Source organism: Gambusia affinis, linkage group LG17, assembly GCF_019740435.1.
Source record: "Gambusia affinis linkage group LG17, SWU_Gaff_1.0, whole genome shotgun sequence".
Classification (NCBI taxonomy): Eukaryota; Metazoa; Chordata; class Actinopteri; order Cyprinodontiformes; family Poeciliidae; genus Gambusia; species Gambusia affinis.
In genome coordinates this window covers 4,593,531-4,608,640 of record NC_057884.1, presented here as the reverse complement: position 1 = coordinate 4,608,640, position 15,110 = coordinate 4,593,531, and the positions used below count along the sequence as shown (strand labels likewise).

The 15,110-nt window shown below is 41.0% G+C and overlaps 1 protein-coding gene and 1 long non-coding RNA gene across 5 annotated transcripts in view; both read left to right on the top strand.

Moving 5' to 3' along the window:
* The window catches only part of ap3b1a (adaptor related protein complex 3 subunit beta 1a), a 59,773-nt gene extending 50,141 nt beyond the window's left edge, over positions 1 to 9,632 (top strand). For all 4 annotated transcript variants that reach the window (XM_044095678.1, XM_044095679.1, XM_044095677.1 and 1 more), the window contains one exon: positions 8,343 to 9,632. In XM_044095678.1, coding sequence (XP_043951613.1) covers positions 8,343 to 8,496 — 154 coding nt within the window. In that variant the 3' untranslated portion in view covers positions 8,497 to 9,632. The remainder of the gene's footprint in view (positions 1 to 8,342) is intronic.
* A 3,747-nt stretch (positions 9,633 to 13,379) lies between these two features.
* Positions 13,380 to 14,100, top strand: LOC122819176. Its single transcript, XR_006368566.1, has 3 exons — positions 13,380 to 13,509; positions 13,674 to 13,714; positions 13,789 to 14,100. It is a non-coding gene; the product is annotated as an uncharacterized LOC122819176 (long non-coding RNA).
* The last annotated feature ends 1,010 nt before the right edge of the window (positions 14,101 to 15,110 follow it).

The following is a 15,110-nucleotide window of genomic DNA, read 5'->3' as shown; positions in this document are numbered from 1 at the left end:
ACCTGTTGTCTCACACACACACACACACACACACACACACACAAGCCAGGGGAATGCCCTGAGAAGCCTAGCTGTGTAATTGGTGTACACAGAGTGTGCTAATGAGCTTCCTCCTCTGTCACGCACACCCGAACACCTGATGGATAATTACACCTCCCGCTCTCCCTCTGTTTCCTGCTCTGTCCCTCTTTCAGTTCCTCTCCCCCCCCACCCCACACACACACCCCAACCTGTCTCACCCTTTGCACTGCTGTCTGTCTTTCACTTCCTCTTTGTCTTTCACTCCTTCCCTCTCCTCCTCTTCCTCCTTCTCTCTGCCTGGTCGTGTCGTCTTGAAACGGCGTCGCTCTCGCGACGATTTCTTTATAGATTTAGGCTTGAACAGCAGCGAATCGTCCGAGACGTTGGGTAAATAAGGGCCACAGAGGAAGTTGGGAGTGGAAAAAAAATAAAAATAAAATAAAATAAGAGGGAGGCATTTTGCACAAGGGCGCAGAGAGCCGAAAGACTGAGTGGAAATCAATGGTAGCCGGTGGGAGAGGCCGGCGACCGATACGCCCATACTTCATTCAGAATAACCAATAGATCAGACGACTCTGCGCCATCAATCTCTTTTTCTGCCTCTGTGACGGCTCAAGAGGAAGACTCTGTCCCGCGGTAATGAAGACGCTCTTCCAAGCCGTCCCTATGATCAGCAACTTGATGGAGTTCCTCGCCGACAGAATCCCCAATAAAGTTAACCACCCGGGTTCAGAGGCTTGGATCTGTTCTGTCATATTTCACTCCGGCAGTCCTCCGAGTCTCCACTTCTTCTTCTTTTTGTTTTGCACGCAAACAACTGGTGGCCAGACAGGAAGTAGTTTTATCATAGCTCCTGCAGCACTGGCTTTATAGGCATATCTACTTTTAGTTAGAATTGCACCGATCAGACATTTGAAAAATCGGCGCCAAGATTCTTACTTTTGTTTCTTTTTTTTACAGTTCATTATGACAAAAAACACGTATTTTTTGTCATATGTTAAACATTTTTAATGAAAACGATTAGTTTGGAGAAAACAAATTTCATATAGTCTGTCAAGTCAGTTTGCTATGCCATAAGCAACTAAATATCAGTCAACCATCCATATAGGTACATCTTCGAAAAAACACAAAGCAGCTGATGTGATCTATAGAGATAATAATAAAGACATAAACGTGTCTTTGTAATGACACAGCACTTTACTGAACCAAAATGCTTCATTTTACCTTGACAGGATCTTATATTTTATTTTTAAAAGTAAAAATTGATCTACTCTTTGGTTTCTTTAGACGGATTGTTCCACAGATTTGTTCCATTAACAGAAAGACGACGTTCTGTTAGTTTTGTTCTTTTTTTTTTCTTCTTCTTCTTCCTTAAATCTCTGGTTCTCTCAAATTCTTAATGCTCTCGGCTAATCTGACCGATCCTTCCACGAGAAACGGATCTCATCTGCTTCCGCAAAAGTCTGAACATCTGCAGGTACATAGTTAACAAAACTCACCCCACTGGTGCCAGCTTGGCAACTTTTCACTATCAAGCAACTTTTCAGACGAAATTATCGGTATCGGCTAAAATCAGCAGGCCAGGCTTCTTTAAAATCAGCAATCTGCCAGAAAACTGCAATTAGTGCATCTCTAAAATTTGTGTTGTTTCTTTTTTGTTATTATTATTATTATTATTATTATTATTATTATTATTATTATTATTATTATTTTGATTATGATCAGTTCCTATTTCCTACTTGTGTCTTCTTAGTCTTGCTGCAGTTATTAAAAAGAAAAATCAGAATTTTTTTTTTCTTTTATATATATATATATATATATATATTTGACCAGCCAACCACCAATCAGACCTGATCAGGAGAAAATGAGCAAATTCCAATCTCAGGTTGTATTTCTAACGTCAGAATATAACCAGCTCTGCTCAGTTCTGCATGTATCCAGGCAACTGGAATCAAGATTCACCCAAGTTTTGTCAAAAAGGCAAATTATTGACATGCTAATAAAGGGGTTTCCTCCTGCTGGGTGGAGCAATGTGGTCCTGCCCCTCCCCTGCCTGTTGCTGCACACTCCGCCAGCTGGCTGAAAGAGTGCACCTGCACTTTTCTTGTGCTTACAGTAAAGCAAAAATCCCAATATTTGGAAATAGGTCAAGTCCGAAAAATACAGTCGTGGAGTCGAAACTGTTAGCCAGTTATATTGTTACACTTTTGTGTTTCAATGAAATTTTAAGAGTTGCTTGAGAGGAGAAAGATTAATAAAAACTTTTCCAGTAATTTAAAAAAAAAAAAAAAGCTTGCACGAAAATACATTTTGAACACCTTCTTTGTATTTTTGAGACTCCATCTATAGCTTTATTTTTTTATGGCTAGTAGCTTTATTAGCACTGATTTATTTATGTTAATGATTAGCTTTAGTGATTTATTCTGCAGAATATTGTGCCATGTTGAAAATACAGATTAGCTCTCATTGCGTTTTTGCTCGATGCACAAAAAAGCGAGTATAATTTTTTTTTTCCTATAAGTGGCCCAAATTACCCACGCATTGCTGCAGTTCCTGCTTTAAATGGCGCTCACACACAGACATTAGATTAATCATTCAGATCGGATATACCCACTGAGAGCTTAATATAGAGGTCACTCTGCATTAAATGTGACGCGTAAAGTGACCTCCATCAAGAATCCCGTACTTCCAAAGAAATCCCCAGAGAAAATCCGAAGGAGGGAAAAAAACAGGATTAGAAGTTTGGATTCAGAATGAAAATAAAAGGTGATATCAGCGCGTGTAATGGAGTTGAGCTCTGGTTTTGTTTGACAAAGCGACGGACCCGTTCGCCATTGCAGTCCTCCCGTCCGCCAGCAGGGTGCAGCACTGCTTTTCCCGCACAGGCCGTCAAAGCCGAGAAGGTGGGGTGTGAAGAGGAGGGGGGAGTGTTGCCACCGAAACAGAGAAATTGATTGCTGGGAAGGGGGGATGGCAATAAATCAAGCAGGAAAGCAAATGTAGAAAACGCTGTTCTTGTTTATGTCTAAACAGGCGGAATAGAATAAATGTGCTCTATTTTTCAGTCCGTTTGAAAGCAAATTTGATCGAATTTTGCATGCGCTGCCAATCCCCATTGGTTAGAGCCCCCCTACCCCCTCCAAAAAAACAAAAGTTTGGAGGGGAAAAAAACAATCTACATCTGAACCCTTTTGATTTGTAAACTGTGCTTCGTCTTTTTACACTGGATAATAATTAGATTATGTTTCTCTAAACAGATTTTCTTTTTCTTTCTCCCCTCTGTTGCGTTCTTGTTCCTGTCCTGTATTTAATTTGCTGCGGCCTAATTAAAACGCCGGGCTGGCTGTGCAGCTTCGTGTTCTCCTCGTTTCACTGTGGTCCTTTTTTTTAAATTTATTTTATTTTGCCTCAGTCGTCCGTTTGTCCTCCCCCGCTCATCTTCGCCCGCGCCGTACGGCCGCGATGCGCGCGGGCTTCCTGGTTCTAATTGGAGCTAATAGCTTTGGCTAGCTGCCTGGTCTGACTCGGCCCGCCTGCGTCCAGCTCCAGTCAGGAACCGAACAGCCTCACAGCTGCAGCTTCTGCATCCGTCTGACCGGGACCGAAACGTGCCGTTTAGTCGCCGTCTCACCTGACTCGTTCAGGCGTGTTTGGATGTTTGGTTCAGTCTTGGTCGCGGAGCTCGATCCCCGTGTGGCAACTGTTCCTCTGGTGTTCAGCTACAGAATTGGCTTTCATTGTTTAGCAGATTTGGATGTCAAAATGAAAATAAGAGCACAAAAAATGGTTCTGTTCCACACCTTTTGCGAAAAGTAAAATCTGTATTCTTTTTTTTGACTCCTTTAAATAATTTAATGTGTCTTTTAGCTCTGAATTACTACATTGCAGATTGTGTTTTACATTATATCAGATTATATATGTTTTTTTAAACCAGGGATGTCCAAAGTGTGGCTCGGGGGCCATTTGAGGCCCTCTGAACAATTTTTCTTGCCCCCTTGGTCCACAATTTAAGAATGGAGCAAATTTGCGATAGCTTCAAGATTTTTCCAGACAAATTTAATCATCATAAAGCATTTGTTTATTTAGTTAAGAGGCAAAGTAGTTTTTCCTTTTATTAACGATGTTTCTGTTTTCATTGCAGTTCCCCAATTCTGTTCATGTTGAGGCTAATAGAACTGTAACGTTATCTCTAAATTTATTACAGGATTTTAATAGTAGACTGAAATCCGTTAAAGTGACCACTGCTTTGACATAGTCTAACAGCACCGGATGTGAATACAGTAAAAAAAAAGTCCACGAAAGCTGGAAAAGTTATAATTATACAAGTTATAAGTTATGGGTATATAATTGATAAGTTAGTAAGTTGTTTTGGTATAAAATTTATCTAAAAGTGGTTTCAAAAAGGACTTTACTTGAAACTTCCAGAAACCCTGTAAGGTTGTTCGTATCCTAGCCAAAGTATTAAATCGACGGCAGAGTGTTTAAAAGTTTCTGGTTTAAAGAAAAAAACAAAAGCATTAACGCTCCATCAGAGAGTTTCTATAGGTCAAAGTGTCCTCAAGATGGCAGAAAACTTCCCAGAATCCTCCATTTGAATGGAACAAAGAGCAACTGGGCACTGCCATCGCTCCACCCTGTGCACTGCCAGTCAGCAGGCTTAAACATGATTGCCGTGTTGTTGTTTTTTTCCCTTTTTTGCAAGCTGAACCTAATTGGCTATTTGGAAATATTTCAGAATTCCCACCTCTAACTCCACTGACGATGCAGCTGATATCATGATGCTGTGTTCAGGAATAATTGTTATTTTTTTTTATTTATATATAAATTATGTACTTAAATATTGTGTACAGGTGATATTTTTATCCAAGGTTATCATGGCGAGTGTCTGGCACCAGCTGGTTCAGAATTGAAAGAAATAATTTTGGAAGTCATAAATCAGAATAAAAGTGTAAAAGATCAAATGCAATGTTAAAGAAGTTTATTATTTTATATTAATTTATAAAACCTGATCAATTTTAATACTAGAATGGTGGGAGGGCACTGACAAGTAAAAAAAAAAAAACTATCGATTTTACTGATTCACATTTACTTTTGATTGAGATTTTTCTCTTTAAAAACTGATTATTTGATCTTAGTTTAGATTGCAGAAGAAAATGAAGGGATTACAAGATTATGACTATTTATGCTTCAATCATACGTCTCATATTTCACATCGTGAAACCAGTCTTATCCACAAAGACCTGATAATCAACCATTCTCCACTTTTTTTCCATGGCAACATTTTGTCAGCTTAGGAATTTTGTTGCTGTATTTAACAACTTTTCAGGCAAAAAAAAATAAAAAATTGTATCTGCCAAAATCAGAATCGGTGGATAGATTAGTGATCGGCCAGAAAACTGCAATCGGTGCACCCCTACTTAGTCTCCAATGTTACATTGATGATTCTACACCAAGAAATATGGGTATTCACATGTTTTGATGTATTTAATGAACATAATAAGAGAAAATCTCTCTCTACTGTACTCGACCGATCAGACACGATCAAAAGGAAATTGGTCGATTTCGACAGGTGGACGATTGAACATTGTGATTTGAAAGTTGATCTACGAGTTTGGAGAAGTAAGAAAAGATGGTTTAAAGAGGAAGCCTGTGTGAAAAGTGAAGCCCAGTCTGTGTTTGCTGTGGCCGGGCAGAGGAGAGGCAGATGGCACTCCCAGGCTCCACTCGGTGCGGAGAGAATCACAGATAATTGGAGAGCGATGCTTAGCCGCAGCCCCGACGATCGATGTCAATCCACCTGCTTTAAGTCCAGGGCTAATGCTTTGCTTTTCTTTTCCACGCGCCGCAATTAATCCAGCGCTTAGCCCGCTGTACGGAGAGAGCAGAATACCAATGACCCGTTTAAGGGCACGCTCGACCTTAATCGCTCCCTCCTGGTCCACGAAGATGCGATGATGTTGTGCTACATCCAGATGTGATGTGTTTTTTTTTTATTATTTCTCCTCTTCTCCTTTTCATCCTTTTGTGCACACAGCCGCAAAGCATTCAATGAAAACGGCCTCGGAAATCAAACGCGATCTTGTGCTTTCGGCAGCTCTTGTTGGAGAGAGAACGAGGGCACCACATCCGCATCTCCTGAGACGAAGCGCTAGCGGCCTCAGGGTGGTGTTAACTGGCTGAATAAATGATAGATTTATATCCTAAATCCATTAGCAAAGCCGCAGGGACCGCATAGACACCCCCAGGCTACTGACAGAGAGGCGAGGAGGGAGGGAAACAAAGCAACTATGTGTTTGTTTGTCACATAAAGAAAGAAATATATCACATTTGATACGTTTAAGGGTTAGAAGAGGCCGAGGCCACAGCATGGATCCCTGTCGGGTAATGAGAACCGATTTACAACAGTTGAATTATTTAAAGAAATGAAAGCAGAAACAAGGGTTTTTTGTTTTTTTTGTTTTTTTTTTGGATGAAATCCATCTTCTTCCTGAATGAGTCGGTTCCTGCTGAAGTGGCTAATATTTTAATTAAGTCCAAGGAGGACTCTCTCTTTCCTCGCTGAGAGCGCTGTGATAAACTCCCTCTCGTCTGTTGATGGTAATTTAGCGGCTCCCCAGAGACGTCACCCCCCCCCCTCCTCCTCCCGACGCTTCGGTTTGTGCGTGCGTTTCGTTGTTGACGCGCACGCGTGCTAATTAGCGGAGGCGTTAGGCCCGTGGTCGCAGCGCGGCACGGCGCCCGTCCTGTGGGGGCTCTTTACGGGGTTTAGTCAGGCCTGAGTGGGTCCCTTTGTGGGCTGTTTGTCAGGCCTAAGCGGGCCGCCGCAGGGGGTCTTTGTTGCGGGAGATGTAGTGTTAAACGGAGCCAGATGGCTAGGAATGTGTCACGTGAGGTCCCGGCTCGACACTGTCGCGCTCAAAGAGGGTCACGCCGGGTCATAGCCTCTGTCTACCTCTTGTTAGCTTCTCTCAATGGGGACCATGTGGACTCAGATTTGCGCCCCTCCGGTCTGCGGGGAAGGTATCCAAGGAAACGGGGGTGGACTGAATCGTCGGCATGGCCCCAGAGGGAGCTGGTGGGACGGGGTTTGGGGGAGGAAGGGAGGCGTCGGTTCCCACACAGTCATAGACTCTCAGTCCATAAAAGAGGCTGAGTGCTGTTTGACGGGCATACAGGGCGGGTTCTGTCCCCAATGGCCCCTGATCCGATGGGATAATAGACTCTGTTGCTCTGCTACATGTGGCTTAGTGCAGAGCCAGACTTACTTTGCTCGTCTCGTTTGTTTATACAAACACTTTATATCCAGTAAGAAAAATCTGTGACATTCCTGAAAGAGTTTTTTTTTTTTTTTTTTTTGGTCCTTTTGGGCTTTTTTTTTTTTTAGAAGTAATGAAGCGACTTTTGTTACCAAATCTATTGGTTTTACTCAAACCCAATGCAGCTACCTTCTTAATTGGGGGTCATTTACAGTCCATCCCCCAAAATGTTAATACAATCCAGCAGGTTTTGTCTGTAATGGAACAAAATGTAAATGCTGAGGTGGTAGGGAAGTTGTCATAAGACTTTTTTATTGAAAAAATGATTCAAATTCTCTTTTTGAAAGTGGACTGATTTTAGTCGGTAGTTGTCTGAGATTAATGCCTCTAATCTTGAGTTTACTAAAGTGAAAGGTCTTCCTGGATTTGATGGCCATACATAGGCCTGTCGCAATCAATCAGTTAATCGAAAGTTAAATTAAAACAAACTCAATGATTTCCATTTGCACAATTTATTGTTTTTCTCTCTTTCTCCCAAAAGCTGGATGACAAAAGTCTTCAGTCTGGTGCTTTGGTCTCAACCAACCCATTTTTTGAAGGACAGTTTTGTTTACAGAGATTTCACAATTCATTTTATTTCTTGCTTCTGTTCTGCTTGTTTATTTTTGGATATTTAAAACGTCGTCCAGCTTCAGTGTCGAATGTTCATTAGAAGTTCAAGTTTCTTTGAAAGCGTTGTCTTCCATTATTATTATACATTTACCTTTATATTACTTGAAAATAATCTCAAAGCAACAATATTATCGTTTATTGTGATACCTTCTAGGACAATTTATCATCCAGCAAAATGTATCGCGACACGTCTAGCTATGCACAATTCACTTTCATGTGGAGGAAGGGTTCTTAAAGTATTGTATAGGCTGCATTTTAGCATTTTATCTCTTGGTTTTGTTTTTGTATACGCCTTGGTCTTTAAGCCGTTAGCCTAAAAGTTGCGTGGCATTTTTTTTGTTTGTTTGTTTGTTTGTTTTTTTTCCCTGCTGAAGTTCTTTTGTGTTCCTGCAGGTTTGCTGGGCGCACCATCAGCAGCGGAGCTCTGGTTCTGGTTACACTGGAGCTGAGAGAGTCCTCCACTGCCCTCCTCACCATCAACACAGAGAAGACCGTCATGGCGTCCATGTTGCTGAGAGATCTCAAACAGGCCCTCTGCCAGGCATAGATCAAGCTGCCAAGAAAGGGGAACCGTTCTTATTAGAAGATCTCGCGGTTTTTTTGTTTTTTTTGTTTTTTATTCCCCTATTTTGGGACGGCTCTGGATCTTGTTAACAAGTGCTTGGCGCTTTTTAATTGAAATCCAGGAGACTTGACTCAAAATGGTCTGGAAGCAATGAAGAAACTCCCGTTCAGTGTTTTCTACTTTAAAAGGCCGGCGTCTTTAGCGAGGGTTGTCCCGAAGCATCAGAATAAATATGCGAAAGTCTCGGCAGTGTTGGAAGGCATCACAGATAACTCTACATTTTCAGATGTGACACTTTTCTCAATGTGTTTGCATATTCACTACCTTTAAGCCAAAAAAATAGAAAAATACTGACAAGACTCCATTCACAAAAATACTGACTTTATCTGGTCTGTATGGAGTGATAGAAGTGCCAAAAAATGAAGATGTTTGTCTGATGATAATGATATGAAAAATAATGAAAAAGAAAAATTATTTTTATTTTTTTTGCATTTCTTCAATTTTTAAGATGAATTTGATTAGGATTTGACAACTGTACACGGACAAATGGGTAAAGCATAAATTAATACAAAAGGCTAGCAGGACAAATATAAAAAGATGCAAAAGCTCTTTGTATATATTTTTTGAAATTATAAAAAAAAATTCTACATCCATTAAGGTCTGTATTTCATCAATCTGTCTTCATGTTTTTTTGTTTTTTATTTAACAAATGTTTTCTCTTTTTGGCACTCCAGTCATTCCATATTTCTGGAGTTTGTTTAAGTTTCTTCCTGTCAATTTATTTGACTAAATATCCATTTTTTGAAACGGCCCGTATACTGAAACAGTCTTTATCGCTGCATCAGTTTCCGTACCGGTGAATCAGCCCATCATCACTGTGATCCACTCGGGGTTTTTTCTTGCCAAGGACAGAAGGGAGAGATCGACTTTCTCATCAGGAAACTACGAATTAGAGAAACTCTTTAGCTTTACACTCCAGCCTTTAAACAAACCCCGTTGATTGATGGCTGAAGCTCCTGCAGCTGGTAATAATGTTACATAGAAAACCAATGATCAATTAGGCTCCAAGGTCTTTTTCTCTGTATGCTCTTTCTGATCAATAAAACATGACTTTGTCAAAGTTTTGTTGTTGTTGTTTTTTTTCCGTTGTCTTTTTTTGATCATTTTTGTAACCTGATATTTTGGTTCCAAAATGTAACCAAAATCTCCTCTTACCCTGAAACTTCTGCAGTTATTCGCGGGCATTTCACATTGTGTTTCTTTAAAATAAAAATAATTAATGCGTTCGGTTCTAGATTTGTTGAACACATCGTGTCACTGGTTGTTCTCTTTATGTCTGTTTTTGCCACATTAGAAGCAGCGTGATGCAATTACAGTTCTTTTACTTTGCCCAACCCACAAACCTCTCTTGACTTTTTGTTAGAAAATGAGTTCTGTTTGTTGCCGTTCGCAAAATAGATACATTTAATTCATGACTTGGTCTTTGCAGGTTCAGTGGAGGTGAGTATTTAAAGTGGGAATCAGATGTTTACTACTTGTAAAAATATAATGAAAACTGTTATATTTCAGTCCCTTCTTTCGGAGAGCGACACTCGTATAGTGATCACACAGAGTGAAATATTATATTATATAATATTGTTACCACTGGCGGAAAAGACGAAGACAACAACGACAGGAAGTGGTAGGAGGATGACTTTAAAAAAATATATAACTGTATTGCATGAACAAACATAATCATTTGTGATTTTAATTGCGTTTCTTATTTTAATGGAAACGCTGTAAGTGCAAAAGTTTGGTTCGATATTATTGTGTCTGTTATGCTGGACATCTGCGTAATGTAGACGACGTTTTGTGCACGTTTGTAACGAAAGTGCAGCTAGAGAGCGTAGGGTAAACTCCAAAAGATCTTTGTTGAAAGAAGCTGGTTGTGTCTGAGCTTGTACAAGGAAAGTTGAGTGGAAGGAAAAACATTGTAGCAAGAAGAGGTGAAACAGGGATAACTGATGGGAACACACACAAGCAACATACCAAGTAGGTGGATAAACAGCCACTCTAATCGTGTACATCTTTCTCAAAAGTAATAAAATGGCACCATTTCTTTCTTGTATATAATTTCTAACAGCTTCAGAACAGCGAACCCAAACATTGCTGAACAATAAACATTTTACTGCACATTGTAATGATACTGTGAATGTTTTTATTTAATCTACCACAGACACTAAAAACGCCAATGACAGACTTGGTAGCAGCACAATAATTTCTCAGCTATCAGATGAAGACACTGAGTCGTATAAAATTATCTCATGTTAAATATTTAGCAATAAAACCTATATGACGGGTTTTATTTTTTTTCCTCCTGTTTTCCACAGACTGATGAATGAAACGCCTTAACCTGGCCGCTACGTAAGAATAAGAAGGACGCCGCCGCGCCGCCGGCTGGAGCCGGTTCTGCTGTGTTGCTCCTCGTCGAGTGAAGTTGTGCAGATGTCTGTGATGGGTTTCGGCATTGAAGAGGCCGGCGGCGCGGCACAGCGCAGCGTGCATTGCATCTGGCTGTCTTCTCTGGCTCATAAATAGCGTCTCTCTGAGGGCCGTGGTGAACACCTGTTAGCTCATCTGTCACAGGAGCTCCACTCGCATCCATCACCTCTCCCTCTGTACTCATTCCCTCAGCCAGCTGTTCCCATTTCACACACACACACACACACACCTCTCCTTCTCCCCCCTCAACACGGTACCTCTCTCTACTCGATCAGAGTTTCAGACATATCTGCACACCTGACATGCTGCTTCATGAAAAGGACTCTTTAACAAAGTGTGTGTTTGTTAATGCCGTGACTGTTTTTACTTTCTGCTGCAGAGAAGAAGAAGAAAATGCAAGTGCGCCTCTCGAAGACCAGAAAGTGGTTTGATCTTCCTAGATTATCCACAGAAAAGTGGTAGGTGTAGAAAAACCTTTTAAAATACGTCTTTAAAACGTCGCACGCCAAGCAATTTTCAACGGACACTGCTGTGCCTTTAGTGTTGAAAACGGTCAAACTGCTCTTGCTCACTGCGCAGGTCGAAATGTGAGGAAATTTGTGGAACATGCCAACTCTTTGAGGAATGCGTCCCGTTTTGTCCAATCTAGTTCTGAATAGTGCATCCATATTGGGATCGACGGTGTGGAATTCACGGTGTTCTGCTGCGTCAGGGCCCCGCATGTTGCTTTTTCTGAGGTTTCACTGTCTAGGAGAGCCAATTGGTCATCTCAAAATGAAACTTCAGTGTCTCATGACTTCCAACCAGTCAGTGAAGTTAGAGTTTCACTTTCCGTGTCAAGCATCGAGCATACTGAGGTGAGTGAAGTGTCTGCAATTACCTGACCGTTTCACTGCTGAATTTCCACTGATTTTGTGGCAGAGCTGTATATATGCTCCAGTGATCATGTGCTGGAAATTATCAACCTATCCAAAAGTCTTTGGTAGCCTCTGTTAGCTTATGACTGAATAACGTCTTCTGTAGTGAAAAATGAACAGAAACCCATTGCTGTTGTGTTGTTCTTTCATTTGCTCTGTAGATGAACTCAAACCGAAGTTTCATTTGCCTCTTCTTAAGAACGTGTGAATTTATTAAACGTGTACAATGTCCCGCCTTCATGTCATCCAAGTCCATTACCGGATTGGGAAAAAAGCAGGCAGCGGAGAAAACGTTTGGATTATCTAAAGATCATTACATCGGTGTTTGTTGACGAGGCCTGATTCATTAGTGATAATTATTCGTTTGTCATTGGTGTGTTGTGTCATTTCCGTTTCACAAACGGCTCATCTAGCAATATAATGAGCAACTGTCTTTAATAGCATAGGATTGCATAAACGGTAGACGCAGCTGACTCAAATCCTGCTTCACAACAACGATTCTACCAATTCCAGATGACCAAGAAAAAACAACGGCAAATTCTTCTCTTTATCTGGCCAGATGGAGAGGAAAAAGAAAATCAAAACATCCCATTATTATGTAGGGTTAATCTAATATTTTCAAAATCTGCAAAAGAAGGGGAGGATATTTCTCCTTAATCTTAAGGCAACAAAGAGCTAAAAACAGATAAAAGGATTAGAGCAGAAACATCTGAACAGTTCCAGACGTTTCCTTGACAGCGACAGAAATCTTTTGATCGCAGTGATTTCCTCCACAGGTTGCAAAACCCAACATGAAGTTGCAGGTACCATCAGTTTCGTCCAGGCTTGTTTCCAATAGTTGTTTTATTTTTTTTAAGTGGTTCTGTTGAGACACAATTCAAAGCGGCATCTGATTTTCATTGGTTATTCTGTTTACTGTTATTTTTGTAAATTTCAAGTTTTTTCAGTGACCATTGTTGGCTTTGTGTTCATTAGCAGAGGGATGCCAACCTTTTTAAAAAGATAATCTCAAGGGACTTCCTGGTAAAATAATGTCCCAACTGCTTCTCACTGTTCAAATCATATTTCTTAAAATTATTAATCATTAAACACAGTCTAATCAGGGAGCACTGGTGATGGTTTCAGCTAATTTAAAGGTTCGTAAAAACATTCTGCAAAATGACCTCAGAACAAACTGGATTATGTATTTTCCAGGCACATTGTGCCATTTTATAGCATAATCAAATAACTGTTAACTTCAGTTATTATTTAAAAAAAAATACTTTATGTTTCAAATATGACTTAAAAGAAATGTTTGTATTTTTAGGCCTTGTGAAATTGGGCCTCCGTCTCTTTAAAAACTCCTGCTCTTTCTAAACTCCGCCTTCAGGATGGCATCACAACATGGCTCCACTATTAACCCTTTAGCAGCATTTCATTGAGAAGTAGCTCGTATAATGAGCTCTGCTGATGTTCCACCAGGTGTTTGGTAATTGCTGCTGGCTAGTCTGAAGGAGCTGCAGCTCAGAGGAGGAGCTAGGTCCACCCGGGCGTTTTTGCACAGCTGAATGGTCGCCATGGGAGATCAGATCAGAGGATTTCTCAAACAACTCTCTGGGTACGTTTCTGAAGAGGGAATTACATTATACCAGGATGGAAAGCTCAAAAGATATCATTTTAAAGCGTTATTTTTAATGCAAAGTTTTTGCAAATTGGTAAAGGATTCATCAATTTGCCTTTGTTTTCGGCATTTTTACATGTATATCCGTGACTCCCTGTCAGGTCTGCATTGGGATGATCCAAGATGACCTGGCTGATGACAGGTGAATCTCACTGGTTAGGTCAGACAGTTCCTCAGCTAGTGTCTCATCCTGTCCTCTCCATCTCCGCTCCCCAGCAGAGGCTGTGATAAGACCAGCAGAACAGGCCCGTCACGTCTGTGCGCTCCGCCTCAGAGAGGCGCCGAAATCAAGCTGTCAGCGGCCGGCCGGGTCGAGGGAGCCACCGATGGGGAGGAGAGGCGGCTCCGCGTTCTCTCGTTTCCGCCCCAGAGCCCATCGCAGCAGGTGCCAGCGCCGAGGAAATGGATCTTTCTCTTACGCCGTCGTGTTTCCATCGCCGCTTCGGAGGACGCCGCGTTGACTTGCATCCATTTTCTGGAAACTTCCCCAAATCGTAAAACTCGAGTCGCCACCCAGATGGAGGGAGAGCAGAGGCACATACTGGCAGAAATAAAGAAAACTTAAAGTATTTGATTGTCCTAAGTTGTTTTTGCAAAAGTGTTTTTTCTTTTATCTTGCTGGTAAAAAAAAACTAGTGGAGCTTTGAAAATACCGTCGTCAGGGAAAGTACCTCCTGTTCCGTTAGTTTTATAAGAACAGATGGAATTGCTTCATTTAATAAGCTTTATGTGTTTGTTTCCCATCTGCAGTCTGTTAGAGCACAGCAATAAATCCACGAAGAAAAACTCCTTCCACTACGGCGCTACAGCATGATGCCTCTGTGCAGATGACGCTTTGGTGTTCTTAAATGATGGATACGGAAAACCTGTGAGGCTGCCACCTTTAGATGATGACGACTTGCTCTAGCATTATAATCTTGGTTACCTGCTGATGTTGGCACTCGCTTAGCAACGTGTACATCACAGCACAAAGAGCAAAGAGTTCACTGCCTCCACACGTCATTGTCCACTTTTGAATTGTCAGGAATATGTTTGACTATCATGACCCCTCACCCCCACCATCATTATCTCCTAATTCTCAGCAATACCTCTAATGACTAACAGCATCACCATGACAGGTGTAAGAATGTTATCCTCCGCCAAGATTTATCCTCCTCATGTTTCATCTTCCATGAGTTCATGATTTTCATTAAACAGTGTTTTCCAGACACACAGTGCCATTTCATAGCACAATCAAGTAACTGTTACCTTCAGTTGCTATAAAAACGCAATATACATCAAATATAATAGAAAAGAAATCCGAGTTTGATATTTTATGTCTTCAAATTGGGCCTCTGTCTCTTTAAAAACTCCTGCTCTATCTGAAACTCCGCCCTCAGGAAGTGACAACATGGCTCCTCTATTAACTCTTTAACAACGTTTGTCACACTGAGAAGATACCAACCAAACATGCTTTGAATAGCATGTTTGGCTTTGAAGCTTCATCCAGCATGATGCTGCCACCACCATGTAAGACCAAGTCTCCTTCCATAAAGAAA